General features: G+C 40.5%; 1 protein-coding gene across 3 annotated transcripts in view; it reads right to left on the bottom strand.

Moving 5' to 3' along the window:
* Positions 1 to 14,519, bottom strand: part of SNTG2 (syntrophin gamma 2) — a 439,433-nt gene that overhangs the window by 260,405 nt on the left and 164,509 nt on the right. Inside the window, exons 3-4 of one of the 3 annotated variants that reach the window (XM_055120048.1) lie at positions 6,242 to 6,298; positions 6,100 to 6,157 (exon numbers count right to left, since the gene is read on the bottom strand). In XM_055120048.1, coding sequence (XP_054976023.1) covers positions 6,100 to 6,157; positions 6,242 to 6,298 — 115 coding nt within the window. The remainder of the gene's footprint in view (positions 1 to 6,099; positions 6,158 to 6,241; positions 6,299 to 14,519) is intronic. The other 2 variants (XM_055120049.1, XM_055120050.1) reach the window with 2 other exon arrangements.

The following is a 14,519-nucleotide window of genomic DNA, read 5'->3' as shown; positions in this document are numbered from 1 at the left end:
GCCACAATTGCTTTATTTTCATTAAAATGCCCATAGACTTGGGGATGCCAACAATTGCTTTATTTTCATTAGAATGCACATGTAGAAATCTAAAATTCTCCCTGAAGTCTCTGCACCAGCCCAAAGGCCAAGAACACTCAGCCTGCCTAAAGTGTGGGATCCTTGTGCCATCACTACATGTCAGATGTACAGACATCCAAAGCTGAAAGGGAACTCTGAAGAAACTGAATCCAGAACTTTATCTATTATGACAAAAGTAAAGTGAAAGAGGATAAATAACAAACTTGGAAATAAGACTTACAAACTAACTTGAGCCCGTTTTTCTGAATGTCCTTCAGTCCATGCATCTCTCTCTCTCTTTCTCTCTCTCTCTTTCTCTCTCTCTCTCTGCACCTCAGAGGTATTATTCCCAGGGCCTCACACATGCCAGACATACACTACACCAAAAAATCTCCCTAGCAATACAGCTTGAATATGTATATGTCATTATGAGTAAGTATTGACAAAATAAAGTCAATCTATAGGAGTCAGAGAAATAGTACAGGCATGTAGTACATGTAGGGCATTTATCTTGCATGCAGCTGACCCAAGTTCAATCCCTGACATTCTATATGGTCTCCTGAGTCTGCCAAGGGTGAATCCTGAGTACTGTTGGGTATAGCAAAAAACATAAAATTAAATAAAGTCAATAAACATTGTACCTTAAGAGAAACATGATATTCAACTACACTGTAGCACTGTCATGCCATTGTTCATAGATTTGCTCGAGTGGGCACCAGTAATGTCTCCATCATTAGACTTGTTACTCTTCTTGGCATATTGGATATGCCATGGGGAGCTTGCCAGGCTCTGCCGTGTGGGCAGGATACTCTCATTAGCTTGCAGGGCTCTCCGAGAGGGACAGAGGAATCGAACCTGGGTTGGCCATGTGCAAAGCAGACGCCCTACCTGCTGTGCTATTGCTTCTTTTGTATATTATAAACATATTATACTTTCCTATACAAATATTAATCCATTTACTATATAATAGCCACTTATAAGTATATACATATATGCAGAGAATCATACAACTCCACATAAACATTGCAAATAACATACTTAGATATATGTTCAAGTATTTATCTATTATTTTCCTCACTATACTATGGGTTTCCTCCAAGGAATTTTCTGTATTCCTCATGTCTATATCTGTAGAGGAAGGAATAAGGTACGGGGTGTGGGGGTAGGGAGGAGGGCTCATGCTATCAGAGTCTGAGTGGTCTTGCATATAAGCTCCACAGGTAATTCACATGCTTGCAAGAGTTGGTAGGCCAGTGGAGACTGAAGGTAGCAGGAACTCAACAGTCCCCAACCCCAAATTCACTGTGGTCCTTTCTGTCCCCTTCCAACTTACCCTGTTCCGTAACCTTGGGAATCAGGCACTGCACTTGTTCTTTTCCACTGACCTAACACCTTAGAAGATTGCCTCAGGTCCACTAGTTCAAATGCCTCTTTCCAAAACTTCCCTATCATAAAATCTCTCTGTAAGTTCTGCATTTGGAAGCCCACTGCCCAGCAAAAAAAAAAAAAAAGCACCAGCACTACATTCTCTGCTCCCTGCATTTCCAGTCCCCATCTGCTCCCTGAGTCATTTCATGGAACACCATCATTATGTGCCTGCTAAATCCATGAACTCAAGTGTGAATTCACTCATCCCCTCTTGCAAAGAGGCTTGCTTACCAGCCACATTAGAGGCTCATCCTCAAAGTATTTCTAAATACTAAACTCCAAATTCACCAAAACCACTATGTGCTAGACCCTCTGTACACACTAGCTTTCTAACATATCTCCTGCTTCCTAGCACATGTTCTTCATACAGAAGGCATGATGATTTACTATAAATAAACCATTTAGAACGATCTGACACCCTAGCCTGACAAGTCCTCCATAGCCCCTTTTGACTTAGAAGTACTATCCATATTGTTCCCAAGGATTTCTGGGCCCTGAATGACCATTGCACCTTTGAACCCCACTTGCTTGCACCTTTGAACCCCACTTGCTAGCACTCATGCTTCCAACCTCACGTCCATCATCACCTCACTCCTGAAGCACACATGCTCCTTCTTGTATCAACACCATTATTCTTTCTCCTGGGCCAGAACACTCTGAGTTAAGATCTGCTCATGACTTATTCCATGTGGTGCAAACACTCACTTAATTGTCACCCACTGTAATATTTTGATTGAGCACATTATAGAAAACAGTGATTCTCCATCATTCCCTAGTCCCTGACACTGTTTAATTTTCTTCATAGCAGTTGTCATTGACAGTGTGTATTATATTTATTCATTGCTCTTTTCTGTGATTGAACATACACTCTAGAAAAGGCAGTGCTACTGCTGGATGCCCAGAAAGCAACTTATGCAGAGAAATTATATGCCGAGTGTAGCTGAATAAATCTGTGGATGAATGTCTGCATGGATGATTCTACATTCTGCTGTGATCTGATCATTTGCAGTGTTTCATTCCCACGTGCAGCCAGGCAGACACCAGCGAAATCATTGCAGTTCCCATAGCAAAGATTAGATGAGTTCTTCCACAACCTGTCCTTCCTTTTGGGTTAATAAGACCCCAATCCTCTCTGAACCGTATAGGGTGCAGGCAATATCTCCTAGGATCACTTGACATTCCTGTTTCCAATAAGTTACCCTGAATTTTTTATGTCCCTGAATAAATCCCAACTTTCCAACTAGGTACTGGTATTCAGCTCTTCCTGGCATGCTGCCTCACTGTCTCCAGTACTCTCAGATGTCAGGCAAGGCACGCAGAAGCCCTGCATCATCTTCTTCCTGTACCTTATGTGTGTGGCAGTTCACAATGAGCAAAAGAGTAAGCTCATGGCTGCCTCCTCTTTCTTTCCCCTTCGCATTCTGTGCAGAGACATGTTCATCTAGGCCAAGCCCTGGTTTCTAAAACTAAAGTTTCTTGAGCATTTTTTATCAAGACTTTGCAAAGAGCTGGACTGTAAGATGTACATTTGATGAAGTAATGAAGAGACCCTTACTGAAACACCCTCTAGTCCCAAAGCTGTATATAAGATCACAGGGCCAAGGACTGTGAGCCTATTACTTCCAGGAAACCCAGGGTGGGACAGTGTAGGTACTGGCAGGGCAGTGGTGATCCTGGAAGTGATGGAGATAGGACAGTGTGATGGAGACAGGACAGAAGTGATGAGGCAGCTCAACAGTAGTGGGAAATGGATGACAGTGATGTAGCATGATAGTGGAATAGAGGGGAGGAGAAGCTGACCAAGGACACAGGCTTCAATAGTCATCCACACCAGGAAGGACAGAAGCCTGGGAGTCAGGGAGATTCTTTTTGGCTACCTGAATTTCTTGTTTCCACAACAGGACAGAGAAGAATTTCCATTTCAGAATATAAACGTATCACATGCTTGGACTCGAGAGTTAATGAAGAGTGTGGGAGCCAGGGCTCATATCTTTTGAGATTCCCCAGTGGCCCCCAAACTCTGTCACCTCGGCCTGGGCACCACTTTCTGCTCAAGGGAAATATGTGATGATTGGAGGGGCTAGAGAGGAGGGAGGATGCTCTCCACACAGCACAGACTCTACCCCATCTACCGTACTGCATGTAAGCTCCCACACTGTTCTTCCCTGAGTGGCTGAAATACATGAATCTAATGTTGCTCTGTGAATAAGCACAAAATCCTTTTCTGCCTTATCTGCTGGTCAGTCTTAGTCCTTGTTCCCTGCGACATATTCATAGTCACAGACGAAGAATATACTCATGAAAAAGAAGTACTCACTGAGATTACAGAAATGTATCTGAGCAATCCTTCCTTCAATTATTAACCAGTCAACCAGATGGCTTACAGTGGTGCAGAAGTAATTAAACACGCCTAATTCAATAACAAATTGATTTATGTCTTGTAGATTTTCTCTGCAAATGCACCAGGGCACTGACTCTGAGAGGCATTTCAGTTCCACAATTACAATACTTGGTACATACAATGCAAACATGTTCATCTTCCCTAAAATTATGTTTGTCTAAATTTTAAAAAAATGTTTGTTTTTAAATGCTTTCAAAATCTTTGCAGCAGTTGGGTGGTGAGTACAGGGAATGGCTATTTGCTTCAGAGACTTCTATAGAACTTTTTTCCAGTTCTCTATGGTTCTCATTAAATCCTTATTTTCTTATAAAACAAATTCTTTTCTGTGGCCAAGTGAAATAGCACCAAAAAGGGCCAGGCCTTCCCTCTCCTAAGCTGAAGACAATGGCCAGCCTTGCAGTGTTGAGGACACGCTAGTTAAGGCACCAGCACTAAGTCCTCACTCGCGAATGGGAAAATGTGTGTTGCAAGGATTACTCCTAAATAGCCATCTGATAAAAATGAATCTTCAGGCAGATGCAAGTGTAGTGGTGAGTTATTTTGTTAGAATTTCTTCTTTGACGGGAGCCAAGTCAGAACTGTTGTGAGGAAATCCACCTTTATTTCATTCCAACAATTTTCACAGCCAACTTACTTCTGTGTGGGTTGTGGATGGCTAACGGGGTCATTGTGCCAGACCCACAACCCTCTGGCATTCAGATGTCAGAGGACGGGCAGGTGGGGTCATAGGCTGAACCTCACCTCTCCATGCATCACAGAGCCATGATGACCATATACTTTGGTGATATTGGATATGGTTTGGGTAAAATCAATGAAATGAGAATCAAACTGTTGAGAAAACATGCACTTCTTGCTTACTCATTTTACCCAACTCCTGCATAAGTGGGGTTTCATTGTTCAAGAACGGTTGATGAGTGACCCTATCTCCCAGTTTTTCCACTTTTCAAGTTTCCCTCCTTATTTCCTTTCCAATCCAGGGATAAATAAATCTCATGAATCTCATGAGCACACACAAGCACTCATATGATGCACAACAACACAGATACATACACTCACATACACACCACACACCAAGAAACCACCGCAGTGACATACAGACAAATACATTGGCATTACACATAAACACAGGTGCACCATTCAAACATACCACACACCACACATACTACAACTAACAGAATAACAAGAGGTTAGCTCATTCAAGGCCTATGCTCCCACCCTTTGCTTCTTGACTAGTAGGATCAGTAGAATCAGGAGAAGGGGATGCTGACAGTCCAGTGAAGGAGAACCCAGCTGTTTACACAGTTAAGAGATGGACTATTCTCAGCTACACAGGCGGGGTGGGGGGCTGGAGGGGCGGGGTGGTGGTGGGGAGGTTTACTATGGTTCTTGGTGGTGAATATGTGCAGTGGTGAAGGGATGGGTGTTCAAGCATTATGTAACTGAGACTTAAGCCTGAAAGCTTTATAACTTTCCACATGGTGACTCAATAAAAAAAAAGAGTGAGAGAGATACAGTACAGGGGTTTCCAAGCTTGCCTTACATGCAGGCAAGCCTTGGTTCCATCCGTAGCTCAGCCAGGAGTGATGTCTAAGCATGGCTGGATATGGTTCCCAAAACAAGACAAACAAGAGTATATGGACTGTTTTATGTCATTTAACCAAGTGATTTTATTGTACCAGAAAATCTCCCTCTTGTGTGAGAAATTAGGAATGTGTGGCCAGAATTTCCATCCTTACTTTCCTATCAACACACAGCCACCTCTCAGTAAACGGCAGCCGAATGTTCTGTGTGGTATCAACACTCATTTCGTAAGCAGCACCAACACCAACCTTTATCCAGACGTGATTCTCATGACATTTTTGAGGGAGGAATGCAATTTTCTCTCTGAATTCTCAATGAACTCCACTAATTTCCTCCTCTCTTTTAAATTCTCAACTTTTAAACTTAGAAAACTTAGAGTTGCGGGTCTCTTTTGGATTACATTTCTCTTCAGATTCGCTGTGAATCAGTAGCTCTCTTAAGGGCTCGAAGGGTCCGAGGAAATGCAAAGGGCAGTGTTGTAACAGGATGCACTAAGAAATTAACTGCAAAACAACATGGCAGCAAAAATAACCAAGCAAAATAATTGTTTAGCTAATTCCTGTCACTTCAAATGGCTTCTATTTTGCAAACTACTATGATGTACGCTTAAACCATTGGTTTGGGGGTACCTGCGTGGTCTTTGAAAATCTTTGACAAGACGACCGGGACTCCATGCTCCGCGCCTCCCTGAAAGACAGCAGAACAAAAGCCTTTATGGTCAACACTGAGGTGGTCTTTAGGCAGGAAAGGGTGGAAATCACAAGCTCATACCTTTATACTCAGGCCCAAGCCGCCAACAGGCTGTCTGCGAAGTGTAACAGTTCTGTGCTTTAAAAAATTTCAGAAAACAAAGCAAGTTTAGGTTAAAATGCACTGTCACAAAGCAAATGCACAAGGTACATGTAACATCTTCATTTAAACTTAAATAAAGTGTTTAAATTGTTTCTAAAGGTTACATGGCTTAATGACAAAAGTACTGACATATTTTCAATCTGTGGTATTATAAGAAAATAAAGATAAACATAGGTCCTGGTACACGCATTATTTAAAGGCCATGAAAAAATTCCCCCCACCATGGTCTTACCCTACTCTGGCTCTAAAACATGGAGAATGTGAGGGAATGAAGGGCCCACAGTTGCCTTATCAGCAAACTGGGAACCAAAACTGTGCCTTCAAATTCCATTCTGAAGGCTCGTCTCTTCATTCAGCACAATCTCTTCCCTTTTGCCATAGTTCTATGCCACATTCAGTCCTCTTAGGCCCATATGTAAGTATAACATTGATTCTTGAATAACTGATTATTTTTTGACTTCTGATGATGGGTGTGCTTGATCCTAAAAATATCAGTGGTGATAAAAAGCTATTAGAACAATGTGCTCTTGAGTGTCTTCTGAATAGTCAAACTTCCAGATCTCTAATATAGTCATCAAACACATTTTTAAGATGTATCATAGTTAAAATCATCTGTTTACAATGGTGTTGACAATCATGATTTTGGTGTGCACAGCACCTCATCTCATCATGCGTCTGGCTTACACTTAATAACGGTAAACCAAATGCAAGTAAAGATGGAGCTGAGAGGACATGAAATAAGATGAAATGAAGCTACTTGATATGAGATGAAGAGGGGAAGCGAAGTGTGCTTTGAGCCTCAAATTGATACCAGGAAATAATACGAGAGCACTGTTCTGACTTTTAAGTGAAAATATAAGCTTCTTCAGGTTGGATGACTCCAAAGAGAATCTGAGTTTGCAAAGCTAGGACAGAGACTTGAGACCCAGGTTCAGGAAGAAGTTGATGCATCATGGACCCCACTGGGCTCTAGTAGGATGGAGGCTGCTGCCAGCAATCAGAGATGCAGAAACGGGGTGGCCTCATGAGAGAGCTTGCCAGAGTGTTTGCAATATGTTTTCTCTAACATGAAAAATTACTTGCAACTTTATTCCCCATTAGAAACTCAAAGAAATAATAATCAGAGCAAAAACACCTGTTTTCTACATTAAATCAGATTTTAATGGCAATTTTACTATTTAGAACTTTTCTCCTGCTACACTTATTAACTGATGACATATTTATATAATTATGCACAAAAATGACTGCAATCTGGCAACTTAAACTTCAAGATCATCATTTTGACATTTTTATCTTTGGGGCTGAATATTAAAGGAGGACATGGTAAAAAACAAGTTCACTCAGATGACATGTACATCGTGGGTTCCTAGCAGAACTGGAAGCTAAGTATTTACCAGAAATACCAGATATACTCTTCATCTGTGGATAACAAAGGACAGCAGAAGCAAATGTAATCTTAAATTCATTTTGCGGACGTCTGATAAAGTTCTTGTGGAGGGTACGAGGGCTCCTGCAAGAAGCACTTAATTCACCTCCCACAACCAGAGAATAAATTAGCCAGGTTTTATTCTCACAGGACTCAGGAGGGTGAACCAGAAAAGCAAGAGGACTTCACTCTCCCAGCCACTCAGTCATCACGGACCTCTGACAGGTTTGAGGTGGGTGTCTTTAGTTGGAAGGACATGCTCCAAATGACACAGTGACATCGTTCTACTTTCTAGTAATGACTTCTGAGCTCTAGAATATATTAGAAGATCGAATTATCCAGTATCACACTAACCAAAATTCTCTTCTAATATGGAACTTCTTAGAATGTCCAATAGCAATTTCAATTTTAGTCACTAACCTCAGTATTTGAATATTATTGAGAATAAGTCAAACAAATTAAAGATACATTCTGAGAAAAAGAAAATTGTTTTGTACCTGGACGGACTTTGCCAAAAACATCATTTTTAATCTGCAATTTTATTAATGTATAGGTTTCAGAAGGTGATTTTTAAAAAATTTACTGAATCACCATTAATTACCAAGTTGCAAAGTTATTCATGACTGAGTTCCAGGCAAACATTGTTCCAACACCAATCTTTTCACCAGTGTCCCCCTCCCCTTTTCCCCCAGTCTGCCTCTATGGAAGCTACTTTTCCCTTCTTCATTTTTCCTTTAAAGTACTTGATTTGCAGTACTGTTACTGAAAGTGTATCATGCAAATCACTCTACCTCCTTTCAGTACTTGGTTCTTACCCAAATTGACCACTTCCCCTATCACTGTTATGGTTCCTTCCCTTTTCTCTCCCCATTGTAGCAATCTTTATAAAGTTGGATGATGATTTGAAAGCAATACCATGAAATGATCCTTGGGCCAAAGCAATAGTTCAACTGATAGTACTGTACTAAGTACTGTGCTACCTGCACTTGGCTGACCCAGGTTCAATCTCTGGTATCAATTATGGTCCTCAGAGCCTGCCAAGAGTAACCACTGAGTGAAGAGTCAGGAGTAAGCCTTGAGCACAGCCAGAAGTTTATAATGTGTGTTCTGCAGAGGTAGCTGCTTCAGGTTGAACTATCTCTCCTAGTTCCTACGCTAGCACACAAATCCCTCAGATGACTGCATTTGGAGATGGGTTTTGGGGGTCATTGAAATCAGTGAGGTCATTAGATGGGCCTGAGTGGACAAGGCTGGTGGACTTCTAAGGGATGGACACCTCAGCTCTCTCAGCACTTACACAGGAAAGGCTCTGGAGAACCCAGTGAGCAGGGGGACCTCTTAAAATGGGACATCAAGGCAACACACCAAAAAACAACCTTTCCCTGCACCTTGACCTTGGACTCCAGGTCTCTATAATAGAAAAAAATAAGTAAATGTTGTTTAGACCCCATCTTGTGGCATGTTCAGTGCCAGAATGACCTAACAAAGATAGAAATCAAGGTCAGATAATTTTGGAAAAGTCTGTGGTGAGTCACTGAGACTCACTTTTTAAAAATCGGATATTTAATGCTTTCTGGGGTGGGAGAAAAAAGGTGCTCTTTCTCAGTCTTAAATTTCTTCATTCATCATAGAGAATTTCAGTACTCAAATCCGGTAAAATAGATTCGTTCCATCCACCCTCTGTGAACGATTATGCAATTGTTAAGGTTCTAGAATTATTTTAGTTTGGCTGCATACCAGAAATTATTTTTTTTAAAGAAGATTTTCGGAAATTAGATAAAAAATTAAATAGAGAAAAGAAAGTATAACCCCACCACCCAATAATGTCTTCTGATTCTGTATCCTAACAGCTCAGAGTGGCTCAGAGCTGAGCCACAAACATCTAGTGTAAAGCTTGGATAGAACTTACCCTGGATTTTCCAAAACAAAGATGTCTTAGAACGGTTACTGGGAGGCAGTTGAAATTCCTGTAAACCAGTCATATTTTAACTAGTTTACTCAATGCACACAAGTAAGCTTTCTAGATGATTAAGTGCACAGAGTTTCTTTGACAAGAGTGTCAATTATATAGGACACTATGGGAGACATCTTTCTAGGAGGTGTCTCCCCCCACCCCCACAAACACAGCTTCTTCAAGTTCACATTCAGGTCTCTTTCACTCAAAGGAAAGGATTCAGAATACAATCAAAATGAATAATAAGATTGCTGGAGCGTGATCTGAGGTAGCTATCAACACATTCTTTCCAAATTCAATCCTGCTCTTTTTTTCCCCTTAATCTCAAACCCAGGAGATAAGGCCCTTTAAAAAGCATTCTTCTCTACTTTATCATTTAATCCCAACTATGTTTTGACATTAAGTTCAAGTTTATATCTTGCTGGCTGGCATCATTACAATAGAACTCAGCTCTGACTACATTATCCTGCCTAAAAATATTTTGAGATAGAACTGTTTTCTAAGACAGATAATCCTCAACCCATATGAAAAGAAGCGACTTTGGAATCTAAAGTTGGCTTTCTAAGGCTGGCCGGCTAAAACATTGTTCAAGTTATTGTTGCATGAAATGTGTGTTTGAGTCGTACCTTTGTACTTCAGACTTTTAAATAGTGAGCTTCATAATACTAAATTTAAGCTTTTACAGTTGCCAACTGATGTTCAAATGTGAATACTGCCATTTCCCAGAAGAAGGATTTCAGTCAAATTGTAGGATTAAATGAGGCCATTGTGCCATGAGGTTTGTACCCTCCTTCCTGAATTAATGATTAGTCTCCTATATCCTCCCCTCCTGGCATCCAGTCCTCCCTCACAGGGCTGCTCCTTGCACACCACCTGGACTACTGTCTGTGGGCAGAAGAAAATGAGGAGTGAAGAGAAGCTGGTGCAGATCACCAGCTGGTGCAGATCACCAACTGGTGCAGAGATATGCAGACATGACTTTTAGCTTTCATGGTACATCATCATCATCATCATCATCATCATCATCATCATCATCATCATCATCATCATCATCATCATCCATCATCATCATCATCATCATCATCCCGTTGATCATCAATTTTCTCTAGTGGTCTCAGTAATGTCGCCATTTGTCCTAGCCCTGAGATTTTAGAAGCCTCCCCTTACTCGACCTTCCCAGAATGCCACATTGGAGGCTCTTTCAGGGTCAGGAGAATGAGACTCATCATTGTTACTGGTTTTGGCATATGAATACGCCACAGGGAGTTTGCCAGGCTCTCCCATGCAGGCACGAAACTCTCAGTAGCTTGCCAAGTTCTCCGAGAGGGAGAACTAGGCTATAAGGTGTCTCGTGGCTGCAAAGTGGTCGCACAATTCCAGGAGCTTGGTTTTATAGTCTCTGGATGTTGGCCATTGATGAGATTATGCGGCACCAGGGGCAGTTTCTGGGTGTGACCGCCTTGCTACTGGAAAATGGGGGATCTGGGCAGAAGAGGCCCAGTCCCAATCCAAGCAGGCTTGGAGCTCTCATGGTACAAGAAATAAAAATTCTAAAAGTTATCAACTTAAGAGGGAGAATTTTCTAAAGTATTTTACTTCAAATGATAAAAAGGCTTTTGTAAGTCTTTTTATTTTTTTTAAATCAAGCAACTGTTTTTTTTTCTCAGCGATCAATGTGCTCACTGATTTTAATCCTGAGACTCTCTGGGAGGAGGGAAGGAGACAAATCACTAGACATATTTCTTGGGGTGCTGTTGGAGATTTCCTATAGTCAGCAAACACCTTGGAAAGCATAGTTTAGAATGGTGCAGAGAGTTGGTTCTCAACTCCTTAAAAATAATTCACTTAAGCATAATGTCCTTCACCTAATGAGGAATATAGATTTATTACTCTACATAAATTATGCCTCAAAATATTACTGTCATTTAATAATAATATTTATATGCAAACATTGCATATTTTTGTTCAATTTGAGTATAAAATCCATATTAGGAGAAGTTAAGAATCTATATACTACACTCAGAGTTTTCAAAAACACGCTCTATCACTCTGTCACTGTCATCCCGTTGCTCATCGATTTGCTTGAGTGGGCACCGGTAACGTCTCCATTGTGAGACTTGTTGTTACCGTTTTGGGCACACCAAATACACCATTAGGTAGCTTGCCAGGCTCTGCCATGCGGGCAAGATACTCTCGGTAGCTTGCTGGGCTCTTCAAGAAGGGCAGAGTAATTGAACCCGGGTCAGCTGCATGCAAGGCAAATGCCCTACCCACTGTGCTATCACTCCAGGTACAAAAACATTAAATAGGAATTATTTCTGTAACTTCAAATCCGTTCAGGAGTTGAAATCCAACCGGTCGAACTCTCTACATTATCTCTCAGGTCCAACCACAGGCAAATCAAAAGGGGATACCACTCTCTATTCTAGACATAAGCACAGGCAGGCAAGAGGGCAGAGACTCAGGCCCAGCTATGGCCTGCATCTACGTGCCCAGTCCAGGGCCTCCATTCAGGGCTCTGCCTGAGGTGTGGGGGGAAAAACCTGGAGAGACTTTACTCCGTGACTCAACAACAAGCACTCACCCTTCTTCCACACCTAACTCTCACCCTTCCCCGCTTCATGTTTTGGGGCACATAAAACATGAAAAGTTCTACTTTGAGTGCCTCAGCAGAAGTGAAAGGACCCCACATCCATGCTAATCACGTGCCCCTTACCAAGACCATCCCTTGGGAAAGTTGGGACAAAGAGTCAGCACTTTCGCTGGTTTAGTTTTGCTTGTGTGATGTCAGCATCAGTGATTAGAAGCTTAACATTTGTTTTTGGCTGCTTGTCTTAATTGACTATTCCAACACCTGGCTGCTGAACTTCCTCCAAGCTTCTGAGCTCCTGAAAATTATTCCAGTAAAGCTAATAAACAAGTAGACAGATATATCCCATTTTCTTACTACATTGCTCAACCCTTCACAAAGGAAATTAAGCATGAAGAAATAAATTCTGAAAAAACTGATGCAGAATTAGGAAGTAAGGGTTACTGAAATAAATATGTTGGTGGCACTGTAGCACTGTCATCCCATTGTTCATTCATTTGTTCGAGCAGGCACCAGTAACACCTCCATTGTGAGACTTGTTGTTACTGTTTTTGGCAAACTGAATATGACACAGGTAGCTTGCCAGGCTCTGCCGTGCGGGCAGGATACTCTCGGTAGCTTGCTTGGCTCTCTGAGAGGGACAGAGGAATCGAACCCGGGTCGGCCACGTGCAAGGCAGACACCCTACCACTGTGCTATCACTCCAGCCCATATCAAATTATAAAATAATTAAATATGTTGGTAATATTTAAAATTCAAATTATTTCTAAAAATCTTCAATCCAAATAAAGTACAGGTAGGTACCAATCAATATGTAATTATACATGCCATAATTTTCACAATTAGCAGTCCAATAGATCTGAATATAACTTCACAAGTTATACTACATCTAATGGAATCATAGGTACTTTTAAAATGCTATGTGTTTGAAAATAAAAGTACAATGTTATTTGAGTATAAATATGAGAAACTCATAGCTATAAAAGTATACTTGTGAAGTAAGAATTTTAAAGTTTAAATACAACAATACACACAATAACTATATACTGAACTTTGGCTATGTTCACATTTTGTTCCTTGAAAGCACAGATCTAAAACAAATATATTGATATATAAAAGTTATGATAATAAGATTGTAATATATGAAGTAATACTTTTCAACATCTCTATGTTTGAAAATTATACTGTTAGAGGAGCTAATGATGGAAATGTTTAGCAGCTTCTATAAAACACCTTTGCTGTTATTGAAATTTGCATTTGAATTTTATATTTTTTATCATTTGATTGCTATTTAATGATTTGTACTTGATTTCCTCAAAAAGGTCTAGCATACTCCACACATCAACTTCATACTATTATCTTAACATTAAACTAAATCTTGGTATAAAATTTTATAACACATAGCTAATGTCTTCAAGATCTGCAAAATTAAAAATCACCTATTTTTTTTTTACTAAAGTGAACTATAATATGGGCACCACAGAAAGCATTTTCATAAGCTAATTCAACAGTGATGTAACAAAGGCAAAGAACTGTTCAAGGCAGCCACTGCTACAAATAATGAGAGGAAATTTCTAGATATGATGCTGACGATTACATTTAGCTACTCAGGTTGGAAATCTTTTCAAAGAAACTGCCCAGTTTTCCACTGAAAGTAATGGAAAATTGTCTCCATCAATCCCTGTACCATCTCACACCTTCTTCTTAGGATGTACCTGTACTTTAGGACACTCTGAGCTAGCAGTTAATGTTCAGGGTCCTTCTCACCCACTGCGCAGTGCTGTGCTACAGAAACAATACTGGGAAATTAGGAAGCAGTCAATCTAAATTTGAGACAAGTAAATCAAATAGGTTTCTTCTGATTGAAAGACAATCAGCAAGTACATATACATGTACATACATACATATATATATATATATATATATATAGATTGGTTGTCGGTATATACATATATATCCCCTACAACAAAACAGTACTACTAATAGTAGATAATTCATACTGGGGAAAAATGGCATATAATCCAAACCTAGTGACCATATACTATTCTTCAATTGGTATGTGATAGTGGAAAATGGAAGATCAGAGTGCAATGGGTCTATTTCTTGTTTCCTAGCTTGGAAGAACAGCTGATCCTCAGTGCTGTATTTTACAAATCTGAACATTTTCCCAATAAGCTTGTTGGAGGAAAGATCACACATTCAATGAGCACTGGTGAAGGGATGGGTA

The sequence above is a fragment of the Sorex araneus genome, chromosome X (assembly GCF_027595985.1).
Source record: "Sorex araneus isolate mSorAra2 chromosome X, mSorAra2.pri, whole genome shotgun sequence".
Lineage (NCBI taxonomy): Eukaryota > Metazoa > Chordata > Mammalia > Eulipotyphla > Soricidae > Sorex > Sorex araneus.
Note: the sequence above shows the minus strand (reverse complement) of the source record. Positions and strands in the feature narration are given on the sequence as shown.